This window comes from Blennius ocellaris, assembly GCF_963422515.1.
Source record: "Blennius ocellaris genome assembly, chromosome: 1".
Taxonomy (NCBI): Eukaryota; Metazoa; Chordata; class Actinopteri; order Blenniiformes; family Blenniidae; genus Blennius; species Blennius ocellaris.
Window position 1 is genome coordinate 34,113,685 of NC_137650.1, and position 27,687 is coordinate 34,141,371.

General features: G+C 44.0%; 1 protein-coding gene across 1 annotated transcript in view; it reads left to right on the forward strand.

The window, feature by feature from the left end:
• Window positions 1-27,687, forward strand: part of myo9aa (myosin IXAa) — a 106,503-nt gene that overhangs the window by 65,008 nt on the left and 13,808 nt on the right. Inside the window, 24 exon segments of the mRNA XM_080496322.1 lie at window positions 1,238-1,335; window positions 1,868-1,994; window positions 2,118-2,207; window positions 3,779-3,895; window positions 4,117-4,251; window positions 6,825-6,946; window positions 7,135-7,276; window positions 7,992-8,187; window positions 10,274-10,393; window positions 12,662-12,737; window positions 14,610-14,750; window positions 15,575-15,614; window positions 15,698-15,820; window positions 16,781-16,861; window positions 16,980-17,090; window positions 18,550-18,672; window positions 19,802-19,951; window positions 21,005-21,312; window positions 22,101-23,588; window positions 24,224-24,332; window positions 24,499-24,608; window positions 24,610-24,691; window positions 26,694-26,791; window positions 26,874-27,001. Coding sequence (XP_080352448.1) covers window positions 1,238-1,335; window positions 1,868-1,994; window positions 2,118-2,207; window positions 3,779-3,895; window positions 4,117-4,251; window positions 6,825-6,946; window positions 7,135-7,276; window positions 7,992-8,187; window positions 10,274-10,393; window positions 12,662-12,737; window positions 14,610-14,750; window positions 15,575-15,614; window positions 15,698-15,820; window positions 16,781-16,861; window positions 16,980-17,090; window positions 18,550-18,672; window positions 19,802-19,951; window positions 21,005-21,312; window positions 22,101-23,588; window positions 24,224-24,332; window positions 24,499-24,608; window positions 24,610-24,691; window positions 26,694-26,791; window positions 26,874-27,001 — 4,315 coding nt within the window.

A 27,687-nucleotide genomic window follows, 5' to 3' on the forward strand; every position in this document is an offset into this window, starting at 1 on the left:
TTTAATAAAGTCATGAACAACAGCAGGAGATTCTTCAAGAAAAAAGTGAAAATGACCTTCCACTGTGTTTCTCGTGAAACTAATTCATCAAGTTCAATATTTGAAATTCACTGTGAGAAATGAAGCCGTTCGCCTCTTTATTAGTGGATCTGAAGAGAAAAGTCTGGAATCAAGGAGGTCAATGATCGAAAAGATTGTTTATTTTTCGTGGCAATTTTGTTGGGTTTCTATTGATTCAACACATTTTCATGTTACTTTTCACCTGCATGTCATTAACTGATGATTTTTTCCCATTCCAGTCACTGTTACTCGTGAGTATTTTGGAGTATTGATCACTTTAGCTTGTCAACTCTTTCATTTTTACTGCATTAATAAGAGTTTTGTTTTTGTTTTGTTTTTTGGGGGGGGGTTTGCACCTGGACTCAAAAAAAATTATTTGACAACCTTGATTTAAAGAGAAATTTGATGATTTGTTGTTAATGGAAATCGTCTTCAGGTAACTGAGGATTCTGCAAAGCATTGACGACTCGTGTAATTAAATGTACAGAAAAAAAGAAAATGCTTAAAATCTGCTAAAACTTTATAGCACAGTAACTCACTACTGCCACCCAGTGCTTTATGGTGGAATCTCTTAATCTTACATAAAATCCAAGTTTACCTTGTTTACATACAGTGCGAAATGGAGAAAAAAAAAAGTTTTCCGTACATTTATCAGCTTCCTCAACCGGATTTTACGCTAAAATGTCCAGTTTCATATCAAACGAACCTTAAGTCCGATGCTGGTTTCATCACTTGCGACTCGCCGGAGGCCTCAAGCGGCTTCTCCTCTCGGCTCGCTCAGCAGCTTTTTTTCTCTCGATTCCGGCGGTTTGGTTTCAAACCGCGAGTTTCCAACGACACGAGCGGAGCCACTCGCTCGCTCGCATCCAACCCAAGTCTCACCCCAAACGTCTTAATGACGCCTTGTTTCCACTGTGAGTCATGCACTTAGTCCGCTCTGTGCAGCCTTGCAGTTTGTTATCGGGGCTTCATGCGACAGAGTCTGTCATTAGTTGTTTTTTGGGAGCTTTATTTATAGAAGATATTTCATACGAGGCGACTTAATGATTGCACGTTTTTGAAATATGCACAAATAGAACTGTGTGCAGAACTCTGTTGGAGGGAATCCAGTCTGAAGACGCTTTTTTTGGGACACGATGAACTCTGGGATGTTTTTTTGTTTTTTTTTGTCATGTAGGACTGCTTCACAGTGGAAGGAGAGGACCTGAAGCACGACTTCGAGAGGCTCCAGCTGGCCATGGAGATGGTGGGCTTCCTCCCCTCCACGCGCAAACAGTGAGTGCAACTTTTTGAAAACACTATGAATCCACCTCCATGAAAACGGGTGAAAATGCAACTTTTTGAAAATACAACTGTTTGAAAGCAATATGAATCCGCCTCCATGGAAATGGGTGAAAATGCAACTTTTTGAAAATACAACTTTTTGAAAACACTATGAATCTGCCTCCATGAAAACGGGTGAAAATGCAACTTTTTGAAAATACAACTTTTTGAAAACACTATGAATCTGCCTCCATGAAAACAGGTGATAATGCAACTTTTTGAAAATGCAACTTTTTGAAAACACTACAATTCTGTCTCCATGGAAATGGGTGAAAATGCTACTTTTTGAAAATGAACTTTTTGAAAACACTACGACGCCACCTCTATGGAAATGGGTGAAAATGCTACTTTTTGAAAATGCTACCACTCTTTAATGTTTCCTCGTTAAAAAGACGTCGTTTTCAAAAAACGTCGCTGCGTAAACGCGAACCTGCGCCTTCTGAACAAACGACTCAGACGGTTGAATGGTTTCCCCGTCGCCCAGGATCTTCTGCCTGCTGTCGGCCATCCTCCACCTGGGGAACATCCGCTACAAGAGGAAGACGTACCGAGACGACTCCATCGACATCTGCAACCCCGAGGTGCTGCCCGTCGTCTCCGAGCTGCTGGAGGTGCGTTGGCTTTCCACACCTGCGCCGGACGCTTCTGGAAGTCTGGGAGCTTCTTGACGGCGTCTCTTCAAGCTTCAGCCAGAAACTCTTTGAAGTCTTTCATCTCTCTCTCTCTCTCTGCAGGTGAAAGAAGAAATGCTGTTTGAAGCTCTGACGACCCGGAAGACGGTGACTGTGGGCGAGAAGCTGATCGTTCCTTACAAGCTGTCGGAGGTGAGGCGGCGTCCGCCTCGTCTTGGAAAACCGTGAAAACCCGCTTCTCTCATCAGCCTCGCGCTCCAAACGCTCGACTTCTGTCAAAAGTGGGCGGAGTCATTAAAAAACACAAAAAAACGTCACGTCGGAATTAAAATCGGATTGTTTTTACCTTCAACCTGATGAGACTTGACTTGGTACAGTTGGTTTAGACGTCTGCCTCATTCCAGACGAATGAAACTTCATTATCCGTCCAAAGACGATCCAGCATTTCCCGAAAAATAGTCGGATATCAACACACTAATCCCACAAATGCATTTATTACAGTGCCCAGTAATAAAAGTACACACAGGACACGCAGGACAGACTGAAGTCTGTGCTGCGTTGTACGGTGACGGTTCCTCCCTCACGTTCTTCTCTCATAATCTCTGATGTGTCGCTTGTTAATCTTGGATCCCGTCGGACCCCGAAGTGGATCCGCATGAACAAACTGTGGTTGTTTCGGTTGCACTCTGGGTGGTCTCTGGGTAAACAATGCCCCCACAGTCTCAACAATCGCATTGCCTTTTAACGCCTCAATCAACAGATTGTCTAAAAAAAAAAAAACTCAAAGAAAAGTGACCAGTTTTCACCATTTTCTTTAACTTCACATAATGAAAAGCTGCTGAATCGTTACGGTTCAGAATAATATGTCCTAGGTTTTTTTTTTGCGTGCTAAAAATATCCTGGTTAATTATGAAAAAGCAGGGTGTTTTTTTTTTTAAAGTCGCCTCGCCAGTGGTTTGTTTGGTTTACGGCTCCGCTGCCCAGAGGTCGAATGTTTCCAGTGGACGGAGGAAGTAAAGCGTTTCAATTAATGCTTTGATAGACGCTTTAGTCAAATATTGGTTGTTTGTGGAGTCGCTCACGTCCCGGAGAAGCTTATTATTGTAACACAAACACGTAGTTCCGATATCTTCTAAATATTTAGGCCCCATTAACACAAAGTCTCAACTGAGAACATGTGGGTTTTTGTGTTTCGGAGAAAGTTTTAGCTTTTACAGAGCAGCATTTTGAAAATGTCTGGAAAGGTTTTCAGCGGCTCAGAGCAGTGCTGTCTTTTAACGGACACCTAAAACGCAACAAAACGTTTTAATTTGAAAAGGTTTTTCATGTGAATCAGGTTTTTTGCAAAAAATATTTTTAACAAATGAGGTGCAATGAACTCTTGTGGACGTGTACATACAGATAAACATAACTGAAATATAAACAAATCAATAAAAGAACTAAAATAAATAGAAATAAATAGCAGAACAAACAATGAAATCCATATATATATATATATAATTATTTTTAAATATGGTTGAATTAAGCTTCACGTGCTTCATGTTTACAGTTGTGCAACGCGGTGAAAGTGATTGTGTGTGTGTGTGTGTGTGTGTGTGTGTGTGTGTGTGTGTGTGTGTGTGTGTGTGTGTGTGTGTGTGTGTGTGTGTGTGTGTGTGTGTGTGTGTGTGTGTGTGTGTGTGTGTGTGTGTGTGTGTGTGTGTGTGTGTGTGTGTGTGTGTGTGTGTGTGTGTGTGTGTGTGTGTGTGTGTGTGTGTGTGCAGGCCGGTACGGTGAGAGACTCCATGGCCAAGTCTCTGTACAGCGCTCTGTTCGACTGGATCGTCTTCAGGATCAACCACGCTCTGCTCAACATCCGAGACCTGGAGGAGACCACCAAGGTGAGACCCCCCCACCAGACCCCCCCCCCCCGTCAAACTCCACCATATAAGCTTTCCTCCACGACTGTTGAAACCTGAGTGTCGTCGATATAACTTCAATCTAAACAATCCAGTTCTTAATGTGAAAGTTGATGTTCAAAGGAATCTAATTTTTCCAACGTTAAAAAAAAAAAAGGGTGGGGGGGGGGTAATAATATTTTAACTTGTTTGTTCTCCCTCAGATCTTGTCCATCGGGGTTCTGGACATCTTTGGTTTCGAGGATTACGAGAACAACAGCTTTGAGCAGTTCTGCATCAACTTCGCCAACGAGCGTCTGCAGCATTACTTCAACCAGCACACCTTCAAGCTGGAGCAGGTGGGACAGGAAGTGGACGTCTTGATGATGTCATCATCAAGACGTCTCAGGCCTGAAGCCATCACTTCAGGCCTGAGATGTGATGGCTGGACGCTCTCTCTCTCTCTCTCTCTCTCTCTCTCTCTCTGTCTCTCTGTCTCTGACTCTGACTCTGACTCTGTCTCTGTCTCTGTCTCTGTCTCTGTCTCTGTCTCTGTCTCTGTCTCTCTGTCTCTGTCTCTGTCTCTGTCTCTGTCTCTGACTCTGACTCTGACTCTGACTCTGACTCTGACTCTGACTCTGACTCTGTCTCTGTCTCTGTCTCTGTCTCTGACTCTGTCTCTGACTCTGACTCTGACTCTGACTCTGACTCTGACTCTGACTCTGACTCTCTAACTCTATCTCTCTCCCTCTCTAACTCTCTCTCTCTCTATGTCTCTCTCCCTCTCTAACTCTCTCTCTCTCTCTCTCTTTATCTATCTCTCTAAATCTCTCTCTCTCTCTCGCCATCTCTCTAACTCTCTCTCTGTCCCTCTCTCTCTCTTGCACTCTCTCTCTAATTCCTCTATGTCCCTCTCTCTCTCACTCCCTCTCTAACTCTCTAACTCCCTCTCTTTCTGTCTCGCTGTAACTCTCTCCCTCTCTCTCTCCAACTTTCTCCCTCTCTCTCTCTAACTCTCTCTCTCTTACTCTCCCTCTCTCTCTCTAACTCTCTCTCTCCAACTCTCTCCCTCTCTCTCTCTAACTCTCTCCCTCTCCAACTCTCTCTCTCCCTCTCCCTCTCTCTCTCTCTGTCTCTAACTCTCTCTCTCTCTAACTCTCCCTCTCTCGCTCTCTCTTCGTCTGTTTATTGGTTTCTCTCCATGCATGTATGTATTTTACAAACCTGAATTGCCGCTCAATTTCAGGGATGATTTGTCGTCACCTCAGGACCAATCGATTTGATTTTGGGACGCTAACGTCGAACCGCTTTTCAAAAGTACTCAGTGTCATTGACAAATGGGAAAACGCTATTTGTTGAAAACACTCCCGTCTCCTTGGAATCCAGGGAAAATGCGATTTAAAAAAACCCACCCTCACTGTCTGCATAGAAATGGAAAAACGGCACTTTATATAAATAAAAATTAAATCATATCACTTTTCCACTTTGACCAGCTGAGCGGTGGCTCACTACTGCCCCCTCTGCTTCACAGCGGTATTACGTAAACCTCACATTTTGTATCTTGGAGGTTTCATTTGCCAGAATCGGAGCAGGAGGACGATTTAAAATGTGGGTGTGGAATCAGAGTCGCGCTCCCACAACCCACAGCTGGGCGATTTCCCAAAGTGCTGACTCAGCTCCCGTCTGACCCACAAATTTACCATAATGTGCATTAAACAGGTGTGGGCCTCATAGTTTCCAGTCTTCTTCTGCTCTGACTGTTTTTTTTTTAAGCTCTTTCTACCCAAACACACAAATTGGATTTGTTGTATTGTTTCGGTGGTAAAAACCTCAACGTGCCGTCGCTTTGCAGGAATTAGTTGTTTTTTCTTCTCCGCTGGAGACGAAGATTTTCCATTCAGACGCATCGTTTCCGGTGAACTCCTTTCCCTCCGCTCACAGTAAACAATGTTCATTAAGTTTTTGACTTCAGGGTAATAAGAGAGAAGATTTGTTTTATTTTTTTTTCAATTAAACCTCCCTCGGATTACGGTCTTTATTGTTAAAATCTCTTTCCCATGAAGGAAAATAAGACGTGTGGAAACGAGAGACAGAGAAAAACGATCTGGCTGTTTTGTGTCATTATGAAACCAAACAGGTCGACCCACAACTGGTTTGACTCCGCAGCCGTGGAGTTGCTCTGTTTTTATTGGAGACGGGAGATATCATCGCTGCACGGCTCTTTTGAGGAATGTTGACGAGCTTTTAGGCGTCTTCCTGTGTTCGGCCACAACAATATGACCGCCTGCCTAACGACATCCATATTTTGGATTACGACCCCCAAGGAGGAAAATACTGAAAATACTTTTAACTCCATCCCTGTGGAAAATACTGAAAACACATGGTGGTTCTGCACATGCTCAGTAGAACACGTCGCGACTCCCATATTCTCCTGGGACGTTGTAGATTTAGGCTACGTTTCCACGGCAACGTTTCAGGTGACAACTTCTAATCTGTCACAAATAAATAACTAACTAACTAAACGGTGTGTGTACACTGCAGCAGCTGGCACCGCTGTAGTGAGTCTGCCGGGCCACTGGAGGGCGCTGTTGCTTTGTTTTGCCATGAAATCACAAAAGATGCTATATGCCATTGTTGATGTTTAAACACCGTATTGTGTGTTTGGTTTCACGACGAGAACAGACGACAGCACCCTCTAGTGGCGCGACATGAGAACTACATCGTCTCAGTGTGAACGTACAGTCACCGCTACCGTAGAAAAACACGAAATATGGATGCAAAAATGATGCGTTTTCACTTCAAACGTTGAAAATGACCACAATCTCAACATGACGACAATTTAAAAAAAATAAACAAACTGTGAAATGTCAATAAAACAAACAAAACAAAACCCCTCTGAGTGTTGGATCCGGTGTGTTTGTCCACCCTGCAGGAGGAGTACCGGGCCGAGGGCATCAGCTGGAGGAACATCGACTACATCGACAACACCGGCTGCATCAACCTGATCAGCAAGAAGCCCACGGCGCTGTTCCACCTGCTGGACGAGGAGTGCAAGTGCGTGGTTCTTGCAGTTGCCATGGATACGCCGGACGTGGTTCACATTGCGACGGCGTTTCAAGCGAAAGCGACGCCATGTTTGATGATGATTTGATGCCGTCGTCTTCTGGAGTGGTTTTTACTTCACAAACGGATGTTTATCTTTGTGAAATTAAGATGTTTCCCTCCGGGTTCTCGTCCTGCAGCTTCCCTCAGGCCACCAACCAGACGCTGCTGGACAAGTTCAAGCGGCAGCACGAGGGCAGCAGCTACATGGAGTTCCCGGCCGTCATGGAACCGGCCTTCATCATCCAGCACTACGCCGGGAAGGTCAAGTACGGCGTCAAGGTGGGCGGGACCGCCGGTCCAACGACGGCGCATTTTCAAAATGTTTCAGAACGTGAAAACTTTTCCCCCCAAAAAAACCACACATGCTTGACTTTGAAACGTCGTCGGGGAAACGGAGCCAAAACCTCCATCAGCTGGACTGTGAGCTTTATTAAGTTTAAGGGAAACGTGTAAAAAATAGAAAGCAGGGAAAACAAATTTCGTCATCTCGGTGAACTTCTGCATTGTTGTAATTTTTTTGTGTGAAACTCGTTTTAGTTCAGAGGCCACGTAAGGTACATCGTGAACAGGCTGTACCGGTAAAGCTGTGCTATTATAACTTTTATATTTATGTGTGTATATATATATATATATATATATAGAGTACACAGCACAGAGTATATATGAAGAAAATATCTTAAAACCATATAATTACTACAGATAATGACTCCAATCTCAACATGAAGGTCCAGGTAAATATTAAATAAATCTTATGAATAAACATTGTAAAATTGCATTTTTTATGTACATTTTTGCAATACTTATTTATATGTATTTATAAAATCTATAATATTTATAATTTTTTATTAAATTCAGTTTAATATTTATTTATAATATCTATGTATAAGTAAATTAAATATATTTTAATATTTATTTATATGTATTATTAATATTTATTTATCATTAAATCAAATTAAATGAGATATTAACATGAATCTGTCGTCCGTCTCTGCAGGACTTCAGGGAGAAGAACACGGACCACATGCGTCCGGACGTTGTTGCCTTGCTCAAGAGCAGCAAGAACGCCTTCATCTGCGGCCTGATGGGAATCGACCCGTCGGCCACGTTCCGCTGGGCGGTTCTCCGAGCTTATTTCAGAGCCCTGGTGGCTTTTAGGGAGGCCGGGAGGAGACGCACGCAGAGGAAGAGTGGTGAGAGAACACACACACACACACACACACACACACTTTCCAAACTTGACATCTCAGTTTTGTATTGTATCAAATTTTTACCTAATTTTAACCAAATGTTAATAATAATTAATCAAAGAGAAATCTTTATAAAAAAAAAAACTGAAATTGAAATTGAAATCCACTGATATTCAATTATAATCCTCAAAAGTTTTAATTGAATCTATTAATGTTGATTGTTCAAATCACGAAAAATAAAATTGAGCGTTTCATCAATGTAGAGAAGACACATTACATTAAACTTTAAACTTTAACATTTAACATCACTTCAAACTTTAAGGGTCACAAATCTTCAGTTTTAACTCACGAGAAACTGTGTTTGACTAATTAGATCTAAAACATTTTAAACAGGTGAATCCGAAAAGAAATTCAATTCAAAAAACACTTTTAAAATTGCCTTAGTTAGAATCTAAAATTAGTCAGTTTTCATTTTACTGCACATTAAGTTGAAAATAAACAATTCTATAGATTTGTCATTGTAAGAAGTTCAACAAGAACAGTGTGTGACGTCGTCACTGCCTATTAGAAAATATTCAGTAAAAATAAAAACTGCATCTAAAATCGATCAGAATTTAACATTTTAGCTTATTTTAGCTCATACAACATGGAAATAGTAAAAAGAGTAACTCATTTAAAATTTTGCATATTTTTGTTAAGTGGATGAATGCACTTATAAATCAATAATTAAATAAAATAAATTGTTTAGTAAGTTCTGGTGTCAAAAGATTTACTCCATTAAAAAAAAAATGAAAATAATATTTTGTTGTAATTTGAGGATTGGATCATGTTAAATGTCCTAAATCTGCATAAAATCAGAATGTGACCCAGATGCTTGTCAGGAGGTTTGGTCCAGTTTGTGTTTCACAGTTTCCTTCATGAGGAGTTTCAGTCGCCTCCTGCTGGCAGAACCTCTTGTTTTGACACTTTCTTCTCCCTCAAGCTTCGTCTCTTCTTCTTCTTCTTCTTCTCTCTTCTCTCCTCCAGTAGATGTTTTTCTCGCCGCTCTTTGAACGCAGTAGATTTGATTTCCTTCAGCGCTGCACCTTCTCCGCTCCTCCTGCAACATCGAGTGTCGTCCAGCACTGATTTAAAAAGTTTTGCTTCATGAGTAGAAATGTTTGTAGAAAACTTCTTGACTGAACTCCGCCCCCCCAAAGGGACTCCGTCACTCGTCTTCTGGTCCATAACCAGTAACCTGCGCGACTCCCTGTATTAATCACCGCTGGGCGTTTAAAGATTGGGGCGGGTCTTAACCTGCAGGAGCAAAAGGGGGTTCCCAGGGGGGCTCCCAGGGGGGCTCTCAAGAGGTTCCCTGGTGGGCTCTCAGGAGGTTCACTGGGGGGCACCCAGGGGGGTTCCCAGGTGGGCTCCCAGGAGGTTCCCTGGGGAGCACCCAGGGGGTTCCTAGAGGGGCTCCCAGGAGGTTTCCGGGGGGGCACCCAGGGGGGGGGGTCCTCAAGGGGCTCCCAGGAGGTTCCCTGGGGGGCATCCAGGGGGGTTCCTAGAGGGGTTCCCAGGGGGGCTCCCAGGAGGTTCCCTGGGGGGCACCCAAGGGGGTTCCCTGGGGGGCTCCCAGGAGGTTTCCTGCGGGGCACCCAGGGGGGTTCCTCAAGGGGCCCCCAGGAGGTTTCCTGGGGGGCACTCAGGGGGGTTCCTAGAGAGGTTCCCATTGGGCTCCCAGGAGGTTCCCTGGGGGGCACCCAGGGGGGGTTCCCAGGTGGACACTTTGAAATTCCCATCGATCTGCGGTTGATTATTAATTGAAATGTGAGTTTTAATGAACTCCACTAGTGTGATTTAAATATTCTCCGAGACGAGGAGAAACGCTCGGTTGAATCGGGTCACAGAACGACGTAGAAGACGACGTACGGAATCACCTTTGGGGGGGCAAACGCCTCCAGACCTGCAGTGACGCAGGTTTCCCTCCAGTAAACGACTGCATCTCTTGATCTGCTTCTTTTTTTTTTTTTTTTTTTTCTCCCCTTCGCTGTCTAATCTGTCGTTTCTCTTTCTCTTTCTCTTCTCTCTCCTGTTTTGCTTCTCCAAGGGCATGATGACGCTGCTCCCTGTGCAGTTTTGAAAAGTGTGGATAGTTTTAGCTTTCTGCAGCACCCTGTGCATCAGAGGAGCTTAGAGATCCTGCAGAGGTGCAAAGAGGAGAAGCACAGTAAGGCTGCAAATAACCACCCAGACTCAGACCCACGTACTCATGGGGGGGGCCGAAGGGGGGGGGGGGGGGGGGGGGTTGGAGGGACGACAGGGACCCACATCATCGCCTCTACATGGAATCCAAAACCTTCCTCTGATTCAATTGAAATCCAGATGTTTGTTGGTCTCTGCTCCCTCCGGCTCCCTCTCTTTTGCACATGCATGCGTTTTCCTCGCCGGTTCGCCGCCGCCGCCGCCGTCGTCTCACCGCTGCAAAAGCAACAATCTTGCACAGAAACGCATGTTTGTCCGTCTTCTCGGTGGTTAGGGGGGGACGCATCGCCGCTCTGTGTCCATCAGCTTCATGTGGGTAACGGCACTCTGTTTAAAACCGTCACCTGGCCGCCACTAATCCCACACAGACTGGTGACGGTCACCACAGGGGGTCTGCAACGTTTACACACCATGATTGACACACAAGGTGTGAGATCTTTAAAGGAAAAAGATTATTAACAGTAACTTTTAGAGGCAAGAGTACTTTGTCATTTCTGTTTTCTCCATTAATGTACAATAAATTACTCTACCTTTACGTCACAAATACAAAGTGCTGAACGCAACAATATTTAATGTAGTATCCATCTATAGCAGGAGGGTTAAATATATAAGGCCTGTGGGTCAAAACGAGTCTGAAACGAGCTCCAGTCCTGCCGCCAAACCACCAAGCAAATAGTTAGAATAAAAAAAAAAAAATGACAATGATATAATAATACATTCCTAATACTGTACAATAATACAGTCGCCTTTATTGTGTGGTGTTCCACAAGGTTCAGTGTTTGGCCCACTTCTCTTCAAGATATTGAAACGTGTGTCAAACTTAATTTTTTTTTTCTTTTTAGCTTTAACAGTACATTTAAAGAAATGCTGATGAAGTCTTTAAAACAGTGAAATATATTGTGCGGTGTTCCACAGGGTTTAGCGTTGGGCCCACTTCAGTTCCTCTTATTGTTTTGTTGCATATTTCACATTATATTCTTCTTTTTTGTTAAATTCACCAGGAATAATTAGGCCCTCGAGTTCAAATCATGTCTCAGAAAATCTATAATATAGATAAAAAATTCACTTTTTTTGCACTAAATTAAATTATGGTGAATTAAAACAAGTTCTGGAAGAGTTTAAGAAGGTTCTGAGTTGCAGACCCCTGATGTGAAATTTTCATTATCGCCTCTAACTTGCGGTGCCGGGGCTCATTACCAACCTCACACCGTTCAGAGGTCACTTCCTGTCCTGCGGACGCCTCGTCACAACCCCATGTGTTTGTTTTTTCTGTGTTTTTTGTTTTGCGCCGCCCCGCAGCTCCGGATTAGCGTGAACATGTTGACGGTATACCGCTTTAATGGGCGACGGCTCCATTAGCAGGCTAACGCACCGTAGAAAATGTTTGTCGTGTGACACCGAGTGAAACCCAGTAAAAAAAAATCACTGTCGTAGCGTAAAAACACGTCGGCCTAATTTTTCCCTAAATTTGTTTTTAATCACGGGATGTTGTGTGTTTTTCCGAGGTCCCGTTGATGCAACGACGTTTTGGAAACGACGTTCACTCACTCAGAAACACTGAAAACAGTGTAGTTTTCTTGTTCGTCCACTAGAGGGTGCCGTTGGTTTGTTTTTTTTTTCTAATGAACCTGTGCGCTATGGACAGACGGCCAGTTTGGATCGTTATTACGGGGGACTGTCAAAATAAAAGCGGCAAATCCCGGGAGAATCCGAACCCGATGTCGTGACGTTTAGGAGGCAAACAATAACGTTATTGCCTAGCAACTTGTGTGTGTACAGAAAGAAAAAAAAAATCCCGTTTCCATGGAGACGGAGTCCGCGCATTTTCATAAATTTCTACGGAGACCAAGCGTTTTATGAAAATAGAGCGATCTTTTTTTTTTTTTTTTTTTTTTTGCCGTTTTCATTTGGAAACGTTGGCGTGTAAACGGGGGCCTTAAAATCTGCAGACTAAACAAAATAACTTTTAATTGGCACTAACATCACCTCACCATCAACCTTATCAATTATTAATATCAATAACCTGCAGTTCCAGTTCTAATTGAAAAAAAACAATATTCACTGTAATAACACTGGACTGTCACATGATTGTTTCTTGCTTGGGTGTGTGTGTGTGTGTGTGTGTGTGTGTGTGTGTGTGTGTGTGTGTGTGTGTGTGTGTGTGTGTGTGTGTGTGTGTGTGTGTGTGTGTGTGTGTGTGTCACACAATGCCAACCTGTGTGTCCGTGACCAGGTGTGACCAGGAAGACTCCGCGCACGCCGCTGTCAGACTTGCAGGGAAGCAACACCGTCAACGAGCGCTCTCCTCGGTAGGTGGGACAGACGCTTGATGAAAGTTTTTCATCAACTGTCTCTTACATTTCGAGTGAAAAGTTTAGAAAAAGATGACAAGTTGTGGAAAAAACTGGAAAATTTACATTTTCCTACGTCTTGTGCCTCGTTTAAATTCACTTGAAATGTAAAACTGATGATAATTTCCTCCTGTTGTCCTCACACTTGTCTCCTCACACTCGTCTCCTCACACTTGTCTCCTCACACTCGTCTCCTCACACTTGTGTCCACACACACTCGTCTCCTCACACACTCGTGTCCACACACACTCGTCTCCTCACACACTCGTCTCCTCACACACTTGTGTCCACACACACTCGTCTCCACACACACACTCGTCTCCTCACACACTTGTGTCCTCACACACTCGTCTCCACACACACACTCGTCTCCTCACACACTTGTGTCCACACACACTCGTCTCCACACACACACTCGTCTCCACACACACACACTCGTCTCCTCACACACACTCGTCTCCTCACACACTTGTGTCCACACACACTCGTCTCCACACACACACTCGTCTCCTCACACACTCGTCTCCACACACACACACTCGTCTCCTCACACACTCGTCTTCTCACACTCGTCTCCACACACACACTCGTCTCCACACACACACTCGTCTCCACACACACACTCGTGTCCACACACACTCGTCTCCTCACACACTCGTCTCCTCACACACTCGTCTTCTCACACTCGTCTTCTCACACTCGTATCTTCACGCACTCGTCTCCTCACGCACTCGTCTTCTCGCACTCGTCTCCTCACACACTTGTGTCCACACACACTCGTCTCCTCACACTCGTCTCCTCACACTCATCTCCACACACACACTCGTCTCCTCACACGCTCGTCTCCTCACACGCTCGTCTCCTCACACGCTCGTCTCCTCACACTCGTCTCCTCACACTCGTCTCCTCACACTCGTCTCCTCACACACTCGTCTTCTCACTCGTCTCCTCACACACTCGTCTTCTCACTCGTCTCCTCACATACTCGTCTCCTCACATACTCGTCTCCTCACACACTCGTCTCCTCACACACTCGTCTTCTCACTCGTCTCCTCACACACACACTCGTCTCCTAACACACACACTCGTCTCCTCACACACTCGTCCTCTCACTCGTCTCCTCACACACACACGCGTCTCCACACACACTCGTCTCCTCACACACTCGTCTTCTCACTCGTCTCCTAACACACACACTCGTCTCCTAACACACACACTCGTCTCCTAACACACACACTCGTCTTCTCACTCGTCTCCTCACACACACACGCGTCTCCACACACACACGTTTCAACTAGAAATGTATTATTCTGATTCCACTATAAACCTTTTGTCACAATATTATGTAAGGACAGTATATAAACCTTGAAATGTGTACATGATTTATACTCTGGAGGTTTTGTGGATCTTCCATGATTAATCGGAGTTTCACAGTCATGTGCAGCTGTAAAGACGAAACCCTGAGAGGAAGTGTGGAGGAGCGACGACTTTACTGCCAAACAAAAGAACATTATCCAAAGAAAAAGCTTCTTTTCCATCGCTTCACGTGGATTTTTCTTTTCAGCCAATTTTCACACATTCAAGAAATATTTGATCCATAACATGTCTGAACAGTTTGATTTCACACAATCGTGTTATTTTTGGCTTCCAGATCATTCGTAGTCTCTAAAATGTGACCCGGAGAAGAATTCTCATTAATGAGGCGACTAGAAACTAAACAAACTGACACAGCTGTTCTCTGGGATCAAATTTACTCCGTCGTGGTTGAAGAGAAGAGTCGACGTTGGTGTTTAACCGTGTGTGTGTATATATGTGTGTGTGTGTGTGTAGAGGTTCTCCCAGTCCAGGCTGGAACGGCCGTGTGGGTCGACAGAGCCGTTTATCGTCCAGCGGCTCCACCACAGAAGAAGACGGAGTCTTCGTCAACTCGGCCAGCAGCAAACTGCTGGAGAGAGCCCACGACATCCTCATGTCAGTATCTGCACATGTTTTCACCATTAAATCCACTGTAAACATTATGAATATCTATAATTTTTTCCCTGTTTAAAAGATGTACAATTTGCCAGATATTTTTTAATAGATATATTTTTCACTACGTAAAAACTGGCATGTGACTTCTTTTGCAACTTCACATGTCTACATTTTTTTTTTAAATCCTCATATTTTGATATTCATCATTCTTTAATATTCTCATTTTGATATATTTTGTTAGATGTTTCCCTCCTATGCAATCAATAAAGTCTTATTCAAAAATTCTAGGTAGCCAATGAACTGCAGGATTTTAACTTTAATTGAGTGCAGTCTTGCAATAAGGTGGAATATAAAGCTTCTTTTAGCTTTATTGTATCGCACATGGATCAATTGTTCTGGAATCTTCTTCCCAGTTCAACTGTCCTTCAGTGACGGCTCCGTTCAGTCTGACCTTTGACCTCCCCAAGTGGAGGGAGAAGCTCTTCTCCACTTTACCCACACTTGGGAAGAATTTACACAATTAATTAAAAGCATTTTTTACGAGCATTTTTATATTTTTTCTGCAGTATTTAACATTTAAATAATTCCACTTTTGTGCACTTGGTGGCAGAATTGAGTTGGTGTAGCGAGCCAGAGTTTTCTACTTTGTTTTGTAGTTATTAGTAATTACATTTACAAGAATAGACGTAGTCAGGTTGCTAATTTAAGTAACCAGAGCTATAACACAGCACATTATCATGAAACGTCTTTAATTGTTTTTACTTTTTCAGTTATTTAATACTTCAACCTACTGATCTGTTTTTTTTTTTCTGTTTAATAAACAGGAGGAACAAAAACTACAAATCCAAGCCAGTTCTTCCCAAGGTGAGCTTTACGATATCGTACCTGCGTGACGTGACTCCGCTGTGTTGTTGGAGTTTGAACTGACGCCGAGTCGACGTCCGCAGCATTTACTGAACGTCAAGTCCCTGAAGTACCTGAGCAACCTGACGCTTCACGACCGCATCACCAAGTCGCTGTTGCACCTGCACAAGAAGAAGAAGCCGCCCAGCATCAGCGCACAGTTCCAGGTGCACAAAAATAAAATGGTTTTAAAATGTGGGACGGGAGAGAATTCAATCTGCTTCAGCAGTTAGAATAGAAAAAACACATGCATTGAATTATTCAACAAACTTTTGGATTGTGTCCTTTAGTTGGATTTGTATGTTTGTGTTGAAATTAATACTTTATTACAAAAAGGTTTTTTTTTTATATACAAGTAGATAAGGGAGGCTTAGTTCCTTTACAGCAAAAATTTAAAAAAACTTGAAAGAATTTTTTTTAACATTTTGGGGTGATTCTTTTATTTATTAATTTTTTTTAACTACCATTAATAATCTACAGAAGTGTGTTGTATTCACATGAAAATAGAAATCGACTTTTTATGAATCGATGACATAAGTAGGTGAAGCTCAGTAGTAAAAACTGAGCCTTTTTTAAAAATAATTTCAGAAAAACTGCAATTTTTTTATTGTTTTTAGAAAACAGCATCTCATAGATTCAGAAACACAGGCAGCTTTTTTATTTTTTCAGTAAACAATATCTCATAAATTCAGAATAACAGCCAATTCTTTTTTTCAGAAAAACTGAGAATTTTTTTAATTAATTTTATCTCATAATTCTGAGATAATTCTCATTAATTCAGAAAAACGGAGTCGAATATTATTTTGTCATGTGAATGCAATACACTTCCATAGTAATTCATTACAGATCTGTCAAAAAAAATTCACAAAATACAAAAAGAAAAAAAATAATATACATGTGAACACACATACATCTAGTTTAAAAGTGACCTCAGTTTCCAAAAGTTCTTCAATTATTTGTTACACATGTTATGAAAGTGGAGAGTAATTTTAACCACATTGGATTTATTTATTTTTTTTATTCAGTTTTTGTTTTTTTTTTTTGCTTCATTTTTTAAAATTAAGTTAAATTAAAGCCGGCCTCCTCTTACCATAACCCCCCCCCCCCCCCCCCGTCTCGTCCCGCAGGCGTCCCTCAACAAGCTGATGGAGACTCTCGGTCAGTCGGAGCCTTATTTCGTCAAGTGCATCCGCTCTAACGCTGAGAAGGTACCGCGTCTGACCTGTTCGCTCGCAAAGCATTTTTTCATTTCCTTTTGAAGTTTTTTTTAAAGCTGTTCATCATTTCCTCCCTCTTCTTCTCTCTCTCTCTCTCTCTCTCTCTCAGCTGCCGTTGAGGTTTAACGATAACCTGGTACTGAGGCAGCTGCGCTACACCGGCATGCTGGAGACGGTGCGCATCCGCCAGTCTGGGTACAACGTCAAGTACAGCTTCAAGGTAGTACACACACACACACACACACACACACACACACACAGAATAACACGCTATAAACGCTATTAATAATGGGATCACACAGATGTTTGTCTGGACTGACAACCAAGTTGGATTGTTATTACGGTGACTGTCAAAATAAAAGCACCAAGTCCCAGGAGAATGTGGACAGAGAGTCATGACTCTTATTGTGACTCTACTGAGCATGTGCAGAACTGCTCATTACCACGACCGTCGTTCAAATGCGCGGCAGCAGCGTTTCAGAAAAGTTGCGTTTTCCCCTCGTCTCCGTGGAAACAAAGTTGTATTTTTTTTTGTAAATGTGAGCGTTTTTCCACGTTTCCATGGATACTGTTTAATTTTTTGGGGTAAATGTGAAACAGGGTTGTTTTTTTTTTGTAAATGTGAGCGTTTTTCCACGTTTCCATGGAAACGGAGTTGTATTTTTTTGGTAAATGTGAGTGTTTTTCCACGTTTCCATGGAAACGGAGTTGTATTTTTTTTGGTAAATGTGAGCGTTTTAACATGTTTCCATGGAAACGGAGTTGTATTTTTTTGTAAATGGGAGTGTTTTTCCACGTTTCCATGGAAACGGAGTTGTATTTTTTTGGTAAATGTGAGCGTTTTAACATGTTTCCATGGAAACGGAGTTGTATTTTTTTGTAAATGTGAGCGTTTTTCCACGTTTCTATGGAAACGGAGTCCGAGCGACGTCAAAAAGTGAGCCCCCCCCCCCCCCCCCCGCCCCCCCGGGTTTCGGAACAGTCAGGAACAGTCACTCAAAACACTACATAAGTTTTCATGTAAACAGGGCCTAAGCCACTCACATTTTAAGTGTGTATGTGTGTGTGTGGGTGTGTGTGTTGACCGCCCCTTTAGTCATGTAGCTTTTCAAAACGCCTCATTTCGATGACCTCACTCGACTCATTTCGCCACCAGACGTTGGCGTTCACCACAAATTCCTGCAGACGTGTTTAGCGCGGCGGTCGGCCGCTAATGAGAAATATCTTGAGCGGAGTATCAGTCTGAAGGACCGGTGCTGCTCGGAACAGAGCCGCTCTGTTGTCCCGCTCGCCTCTCAAACACTCCCGCTGCCCCTGATTGTATAAACACTGCGTCTCTTCCCCTCTCCAGCCCGCCGTTCACATTGTATTGGATTCACACAATGGGCCTCAGTTTGACGAGTGGGAGTTCGGCATATTTGCGCCGTGATGTTTGATAAATTTTGGACGTCGTGGCCCTTTTTTTTTTTTTTTTTTTACCTGAAACCACATGTGGCGCTCTTTGTCCTCCACTTCCAGTCATCGGGACACGTAGCACGTCCACCTCCACCCAAACCAGCCAGGAAAAGTTTTTTTTTTTAATCAGATCCGCCGACGCACAGCTTGTGTCTGACCCATGGCTGAACACTGTCCTCTGTAGCAGATATAACCAAGCAGCCTCGTCTTGTTTCCTTCCTCAGGATTTCGTCCATCACTTCGCCGTGCTGCTGCCAGAGGGCACCAGAGCCACCAAGGAGGGAATCCAGCAGTGTGTGAGCCAGCTGGGCCTGCAGGCTGAAGGCTACCAAGTGGGGAAGACGCAGGTACCGTCTCTTCTTCCTCGGTTAAAGCAGGAGTGTCAAACGTCCAACGCCGACTTGCAAGAGACAAACCACCAAGCAAAAAGGAAGCATGGGTTTCTCTGCCTCCTTTATGCACCAAGGCTTCAAACTGAATTATATTGTTTTGTTTTTGTTTTTTTAAATGTATTTATTTATTTTTCTCAATGTATTTATTTTTCCCCCTTTCTTTCTATTATTATTTTTATCATTATTATCATTATTATTATTATTATTCTTATTATTTTAAATGTATTTGTTTTTCTCAATTTATTCCCCCCTTTCTTTCTATTATTATTATTATTATTATTATTACTACTACTACTACGACCACCATTATTATTTTTTTATTTTTCTCAATTTATTTATTTTTCTCTTTCTATATTATTATTATTATTATTATTGTTATTACTATTACTACTACTACCACCATTATTGTTATTTTTTTAATTTATTTATTTTTCTCAATTAATAATTTTTTTTATTTTCCCTCTTCATTGTGAAATTGGCGAGTCCAAATTGCTGTCAACTGTTCATTCATAATAACAAACATTCATCTTGGTGATGTTTGGTTGTTTATATTTCTTTAAAAAAAAACATTTGTTTGCTTTGAGCTCCAGACAGACCGATAGAGTTGTGTGAGTGGATCATTGATGATCTTTGGTAACGCGTGAAAAGAAAACGGCAAGAGCCCGAGGACGGAGCCCTGCGGGACACCACTGAAAAATGAATCCTCGTCTCTAAAGGGTTTTTGGGGGGAAATAGAGAGTTGAGGTCATCAAAAATGATTGTCTGTTGACATATTTAAGTGCATTTAAAAAAATAAAAAAAAACCCCAGGTTTATTGGGAGATTAAACTCTTACGTGTTGCCGTCTATAAATAAAGTGTTCATTACTGGAACACATGGGGGCTCCATGTCTGGTGTGTCCATGTCCACAGTATGAATGGACGGCGATGGCGGCGTCCCCCGCCTCCGTGTCTATATAATTAGAGGGTCATACCTGACATTCTTGTGACCACGCATCCGGCCTGTGTGTGTGTGTGTGATTGACTGCGAGCTGAAAGAATGCGATGTGACGGGTCTCAATAAGCGCCGGCGGCTCCTCCCCTCAGGTGTTCCTCCGGGAGGCCGAGCGCCAGCGGCTGCAGGCGTCGCTCCACGGCCAAGTGTTCAGGCTCATCGTCACGCTGCAGCGGCGCTTCAGAGCTCGGCTGGACAGGAAGCAGTTCGTGAGGATGAGAGACGCCGCCGTCCGCATCCAGGTAGGACGCAACTTCATGTCCCGTTATTTCTACACACACAGACACACACATAAGTGTATTTTTGATTTTTATGACTAATAAGCTAAAAACAATATAGAACAAGAGCAACCAGAGATTTAATGAGTTCTTCCTTTCATAGAAATACACTTTTGTACCAATTTTCATCAATAGATTTTGAATTATCTTGTTAAAAGACAAACAGACAAAGGAGTTACACTCATTTATTTACTCTTATTTATCTTTTTTTTTTGTTTGTTTGAGTTATCTGTATTGTATATTCATTATTTTGCATTTTACTTTTCTTGTCTCTGTGCTGTGTGACATGGGAGGGTGGGAATGGTGGTATATGTGTATGAAAAATCTATAAATAAAGTTTTTATTTATGGGGGGGGGGAACGGACAAATAAACCTCCTCGGCGGAGGAAATAAAACATTTAAGACTTGAAATTATCATTTATCTCGATCATTTCTTGTCAAATAGACATGAAATTAGACAATAGTTTCACTGTTGAGCTCTTTATGTTGGATCATTAAAATCTCTTCTACATCCTTTCAGAATAAACTCTCATTTTATCAATTACTTATGAGAACAACTCGCGTTGTGGTTAAAAGTCTCCATTTCACCGACACTTTCTTTCTATTATTATTATCATCATTATTATTATTATTATTACTACCATTATTAATTTTTTTCACCCCATTTCTTTCTGTTATTATTATTATTATTACTACTACTACTACTACCACCATTATTGTAAAAAATAATATTTTTTTATTTTTCTCAATGTATTTATTTTTTCTCTCTTTCTCTGTTATTATTATTATTATTATTATTTTAATTATTATTACTACTACCACCACCTGGATCATTTCTTGTCAAATAGACATGAAATTCTACAATAGTTTCACTGTTGAGCTCTTTATGTTGGATCATTTAAATCTCTTCTCCATCTTTTCAGAATAAACTCATTTTATCAATGACTTATGAGAAGATTCAATACATCCTTGGAGTGAAAAACTCAAGTTGTCGTTAAAACCGCCTCCTCCTTGCAGGAATGGTGGCGTTCCTCCCGCTCCTCGCCGTTCCGGGACGACTTCCCCCCCGGCGTCCAGCAAGAGGCGGCGCTGCGCCTGCAGACGCGGTGGCGGGGCTACCGGGAGCGCCAGAAGTTCCGGCGGTGGAGGGACTCGGCTCTGGTGCTGCAGCGGGCCTGGAGGTCGTGGCGCTCTCGCCGCTGCGCCGCCGCCCTGGTGATTCAGAGCGCCTGGCGCTGCCACCGGGCCCGGGAGGAGTACCTGCGGCTGTACCGCGCGGCGCTGCGCCTGCAGGCCCTCGGCAGGGGCTACCTCGCCAGGAAGAGGTAGGGACCAGACCACTGGTGACGTGTGCATCCCAAAAAACAACCTTACTGTAGTACTCTGATTACATCATCAGACAAAAGTAAAATGTTTCATCAGTTTATCTTTACCTCTCAAAGAAGCAGAACCAAACCCAGTGACCTGCTTCATTTTGGAGTTTTATCAGCTATTTTTGTTATTCATAACATATTTTTTTTTTCAATTTTAATGATGATAATTATGACTTTGGTTTAAAACAGTAAGAAAATCATCAAATATTCAAATGGCAAACTTTTTTCACGAGTTTTAGTCTACAATTATACTCATTGAGGAAGTAAAAAAAGCTATTGATTAAACAGTTTTTTGTTTTGTTTGGATTCGTGTATTGTTTTTTCCTAATATTTTTCAAAAATACTTTAAGGAATATTATTTGTTCTTAAGGCACCTTGATATTTAGTTGTATGGATGCTAATTAAGCAATATTTGTTTCTGTATTTCTACTGTGATGTTGTAATTTGCCTTGTTAAAGTAAAAAAACTCAATAAATATATATATATATATTTTTAAAAAACAGTTTGACAAAGTCTTTTCCACTGACGAAAAGGTAAATATTTCTGCGCTTTGTGTCTGAAAATAGCCGCTGAGAGTGGAGGACTGCGTAATGTCGCTAAAGCCGGTCCAAAAGCAGATTAATCGTTGTGTTTGAGCTTTTTGTTCGCCGTCTGACGCAAGCAGCTCTGGGATCAGCTGAGCTGCTGGGAGGGACTGGGAGGTCAGAGTGGTTGGGTGACTTGCTTTCTTTCGTTGGCAGCTTCCAGAAAGTGAAGGAGCGGAGAAGGAAGGAGGAGGAGGAGGAAGAGGAGGAGGAGGAGGAGCTGCTCCGGCTACAGAATGGACAGGTGATCCGTTCTGAGGAGGAAGAGGAGGAAGAGGAGGAGGAGGAGGAGATAATGGGGCTGGACCTCAGCACGTGGGAGGATCGATCGTACGAGCGACGGGAGCAGAGCCTCCAACTCCTTGGCTCGGACCGAGATGAAGGAGAGGGGGAGCGTGAGGGAGAGAGTTCCTCCCGGACGGAGGAGGAGGAGGTGGAGGAGGAGGAGGTGGTGGTGGTGGTGCGGGAGAGGCTCCGGTCGGCGGAGGAGCCCAACCAGAAGACCACCCGGGCCAAGAGGGAGAGCCGGCGCATGAGGGAGCTGGAGCAGGCCAAGTTCAGCCTGGAGCTGCTGAAGGTGCGGGCGAACGGCGGCAGCGGCGGCGGGGCGGCGTCGCCGTCGGAGGAGCGGCGCTGGTCCGCCGAACTGGCGCCGCCCTCCCGGTCCCCCCGCGGAACGCCGGACAGCCAGAGCTCCAAGGGCAGCTTCGAGCTCCTCGTGACGGACGAGGAGCCGCCGAGAGCCGAGGAGGAGGCGACGGACGGCGAGGACGCCTTCTCCCCTCCCCCGCCGCCGCCGGCGGAGGCGGAGCCCCCCCCGGCCCCGCGGAGTGAAACGGACCCGACAGCGTCCCCCGTTGCCGCCGCGCACCCGCCCAAAATCGAGAACTACCTCCCGACCTTCTACGTCCCCGTGGGCGAGGGCGCCACCGCCGCCTCCCGCCGTCCCACCGACGAAGACCCCAGACCCGCCGTGGAGAGGCGGGAGGCGGTGCGGCGGCCGGTGGTCGTGGTCATCAGCATGCAGAAGGAGGCGCCCCGTCCCCCTCCGGAGCCCCGCCCGACGGCCGACCCCGCCGTCATGGAGAAGCTGCTGCGCCTGAACGAGGCGACGGAGGAGCGGCAGCGCAGTCAGCGGCGGCAGAACGAGAAGGAGATGATGGAGCAGATCCGGCAGCAGAAGGAGGCGCTGGAGAAGGAGCGCCGCCTCTTCGCTCGGTACGAGCGGGAGATGTTCGAGAAGCAGCGGGGGGAAGCGCTGCAGCGGATCCAGCAGAGCCGGCAGCTCGGCCGGGTTCCGTCCGACAGGCCCGGCCGGCCCAGTTCCCTGCTGGTCGAGAGAACCGCCGCCACCGCCATCGCCGCCGCCGCGCCTCACGCCAGGACGCGATCCGACTCCTCTGCCCCGCCGCCGCCGTCGTCGTCCCCCAAGCTGCCCCCGCCTCCCGCCTCCGCCCCCAGGGAGAGGCGCCACGAGAGGAAGGCGGTTCCCGAAGGCTGGGCGCCCAAACTCACGCTGGAGTCCAGAGACGGAGGCGGAGCCAGAACCAGGAAGCCGCCGGGTCATCGAGGAACCGCCGTCAACATGGCCGACAAACACGGAAACATCTTCTTCTCGCCGAAGGACAAAGTCACGTTCACTAAGTGAGTTCCTCTCCTCAGTTCTAACTCTTTGATGTCACGTGGGCCGGCCAGTACAAAGGGCCAGGAGCATATACAAATGATCATATCGAAATAATATAGAAATTATAATGTAGAAATAATGATATAGAAATGATCATATAGAAATGATAACATAGAAATTATTATGTAGAAATGATTATATACAAATTATCATATAGAAATAATGTAGAAATGATATAGAATTGATGATATAGAAATGGTAATATCAAAATTATCATAGAAATAATCTTAAAATGATAATATCGAAATAGTAATATAGAAATGACGATTTAGAAATGACGATTTAGAAATGACGATATAGAAATGACGATTTAGAAATGACAATATAGAAATAGTAATATAGAAATGATCATTATTGTGTTTCAGGTTCTGTTTACACAACAGTGGTTTTTAAGGTTGTTTTTTTCAATATAATGTAATAAATGTAAACGTTTTTCCAAAGTGAGATGAAGGAAAACATCTGGAATCGTCCCCGACGCTTCAGTTTTCCTCATTCTTCCCACCGAAGATCAGACTGAGTTGAAAGTGATCCCCGGAAATCGTCTTTAATCCCGTTTGTATTGATGTTTTTTTGTGTGTCTCGTTCTGTCCTGCAGCTTCGACAGTGACGCTGCAGCTAAAGAGACGCCTGCTGCCGGGGGCGGAGCCACGCCGCCGCCGCCGCCACCGTCCTCCAAACCCTCCAGGGGAGCCAAGACACGAGATGTAAGTTAGAAAATAGGATTTTAATGAAACGTGTCTTTTTTTCAGATTTGCTGCTTTGTGTTGTATTTAATGCATTTTGTGGCGACATGGTCCTCTACATGTTCTTTATTTGTTTAAAAAAAACAAAAAACAAAACATTGCTATTATCACCTGTGGCAAACTCCAGGTTGGCCGAGTGGGTCAAAAAAAGAAAGCCCGAATGGCTCGGACCCGCTCCGACTTCCTCACCCGAGCCCCCGTCCTGTCAGTGGGGGGCGACTCGGACGACTCTGACGGCCCCCCGACATTACAGCCTGCCCCCCAAGCTGGGCCCCGCCGAGGCCGGCTTGAGAGAGTCCTGTTTCAGTGACTCGGACATGGTAACATGCTGCTGCTGCTCCTCCTCCTCCTCCTGCTCCCTCCTCCTCCTCCTCCTCCTCCTCCTCCTCCTGCTCCTCCTCCTCCTCCTCCTCTTCCTCCTCCTGCTCCTCCTCCACCTCATGCTCCTCCTCCTCCTCCTGCTCCTCCTGCTCCTCCTCCACCTCCTCCTCCTCCTCCTGCTCCTCCTCCTGCTCCTCCTCTTCCTCCTCCTCCTCCTCCTCCTCTTCCTCCTCCTCCTCCTCCTGCTCCTCTTCCTCCACCTCCTCTTCCTCCTCCTCTTCCACCTCCTCCACTTCCTCTTCCTCCTCCTCCTGCTCCTCCTCTTCCTCCTCCTCCTGCTCCTCCTCTTCCTCTGCCTCCTCCTCCTCTTCCTCTTCCTCCTCCTCTTCCTCCTGCTCCTCCTCCTCCTCTTCCTCCTCCTCTTCCTCTTCCTCCACCTCTTCTTCCTCCTCTTCCTCCTCCTCTTCCTCTTCCTCTTCCTCCTCCTCTTCCTCTTCCTCCTCCTCCTCCTCCTCCTCCTCCCCCACCTCCTCCTCCTCCTCCTCCTCCTCCTCCTCCCCCACCACCTCCTCCTCCTCCTCCTCCTCCTCCTCCTCCTCCTCCCCCACCACCACCTCCTCCTCCTCCTCACCGTCTCTCCAGAGCCGGCGTCGTCCTGCACCACCTCTCACTCCGTTTCCTCCAGTTTTTATACGAGCGGAAGACATTTCAGAGCTGCTTTAAAGCAGAAATATAGATATTTATATTTATATTCCCTGAAAAGGAAATACCTGTTGTCTTTTAAAAAGACAGTGTGGAACATTTAGGAAATACCACTTTTTGCACATGAAGGAACAAAATCAAGTTTTTTTTCCTTTAAATATTTGTAAAGATTTACACTTTTACATAATAAATACATTTTAAAAAAGTCATGCTGTGTCATCAAAGATAGTTTTCAAGTGGCAGCCATATTGTTCCGTCATGAAAACAGTGAGTAACGTTAATTCTCTTGAAATGTTTTCTCCGAAACGATTTTCTAACATTGTTTTGCTTTTCCTTTCTCTCGATTTAATCCAGATTCCTTCCTGCTTAATTCCTTATATTTGCATGTGATTTGATTCCGTTTCCCGTTTTAGCTTCAGGAAATGGACGAATCGCTTTTTCAATCTGTACTTTACTTCCTCGATTAACAAAAATCTTTCTCTTCCTGAATGAACTGACTCTTTTCCTTTTGTAGGATCTTCTGCAGATTGTTTTCCCTGTTGTGTTGTTTTTTCATGTTGTAAAACCTTATAGCAGTCGGCTAATGGAGAGATATTACTTTTCTTGATGTTCACAAAAAATTCACAATAATTAAAAAAATATTATATTTAATTTTAAAAACAGGAAAATTAATTTGTAATTTTTTTTACTTTATGTGATTTATATGCTTTTTTTATTATATTCCATTTTCTTGTCTTTACTGTTAGTTAATTTAATTTTTAAAAGAACTATTAGATTTGTTTTTATTATATTTTTATTGTAGTTTTTTTATAAAAAAATATTTTCATGAAATAGCATGAAAAAATTTTTATTAAATAAAATTTTAATAAATAAATGTTGATATTTATTTATTTTAATACAAATTTAAAAAAAAAATTATTTTAATAAAAATTAATAAATAAATATTGTATGTTAATATGTATTTGTTAAAATTTCCACAGCGGAGTATTTTTCAATTATTTTTATTTAAATAAATAAATAAATATTAGCATTTATTTATTACAATTTAATTTAATAAAAAATGTTTTCATGTTATTTCATTTGTTAGTTTTATTTCTCTAAATTCTTTGATTAATGAATAAAACATTTTTTTAATTGTTTATTTATTTAATACTATTATAAACCCTCCTGTCGCCGTCGCGGCTCCAGTGACGTGACGGCGCCACCTGCTGGCTCCACGCCGCCTCCCGGTCACCCGCCGCCGTCGCCGCCGCCGCCGCCTCTCCTCCGCGGTAACGCTCCGCCCTCTTCCTGTTTCAGCCCGCCGCCTCCGAGGAGCAGAAGACGCTGCACAAGACCATGTCGTCGGGGGATCTGGGGAAGTCCGACTCCATGCGCAAAAACTCGCAGGACGGCAGGTCCGAGATCCTCTCCCTCCTCCGCCGCCGCCGCCGCCATCATCTTCGCCGCTCGCCGTTTCACCCTCAACTTTGTCTGCAGGGTTCGTAAGATGCGGTTCTGGGGGAGGACGAAGTACAACGACAAGAAGACGTCCAGAGAGAAGCTGATCTGTGGCGCCGACTCCCTGGACGGAGACTACGGCGACACGGGGCCACTGCTGGGCGAAGGTCGGTGTCCCGCCGCCGCGAGCCGCTTTACGACACAGCCGATACTCGGGGGGGGGGGGGGCGAGGGAAACATTCGTAGATCCTCGTCTGAACGACGTGACGGCAGAGAGCTCTCCTCACGTCTCGGACGACGGCGGTGCTCGGAAAACACAACTTCTTGAAAAACGCTCTGACTCGGTCTCCGTGGAAACGGTAGAAAGCGTCGATTTTTGAAAATACTCTGTTGTGGAAACGATGGATAATACACGTTTTTAAAAATGCCCCCATCTCCATGGAAACGAAATCGCGCAACATTTTGAATAAGCTCGGTCTCCGTAGAAACAGGGAAACGCAACTTTTTGTAAATGCGCCAACTCGGTGTACCTGGAGAAACTGCAACTATTTGAAAATGCTCAGTGGAAACGAGCGAGTGCAACTTTTTGAAAAAGCTCAGTCTCCCTGAAAACGGGTAGAAACATAACTTTTTGTGAAATGTTCCGACAGTGGAGTTTGGGAAAAATACGACATTTTGAAAAATGCTCTGACTCCATGTTAACGTTTTGAAGATACTTACATCTCCATGGAAATTAAATAGCGCAACTTTTCGAAAAAGCTCAGTCTCAATGGAAACCGGGAAACGCAACTTTTTGTAACTTTTCCAACTCTTTGTAGATGGGGGGGGGGGGGGGGGGGTACAACATTTTGAA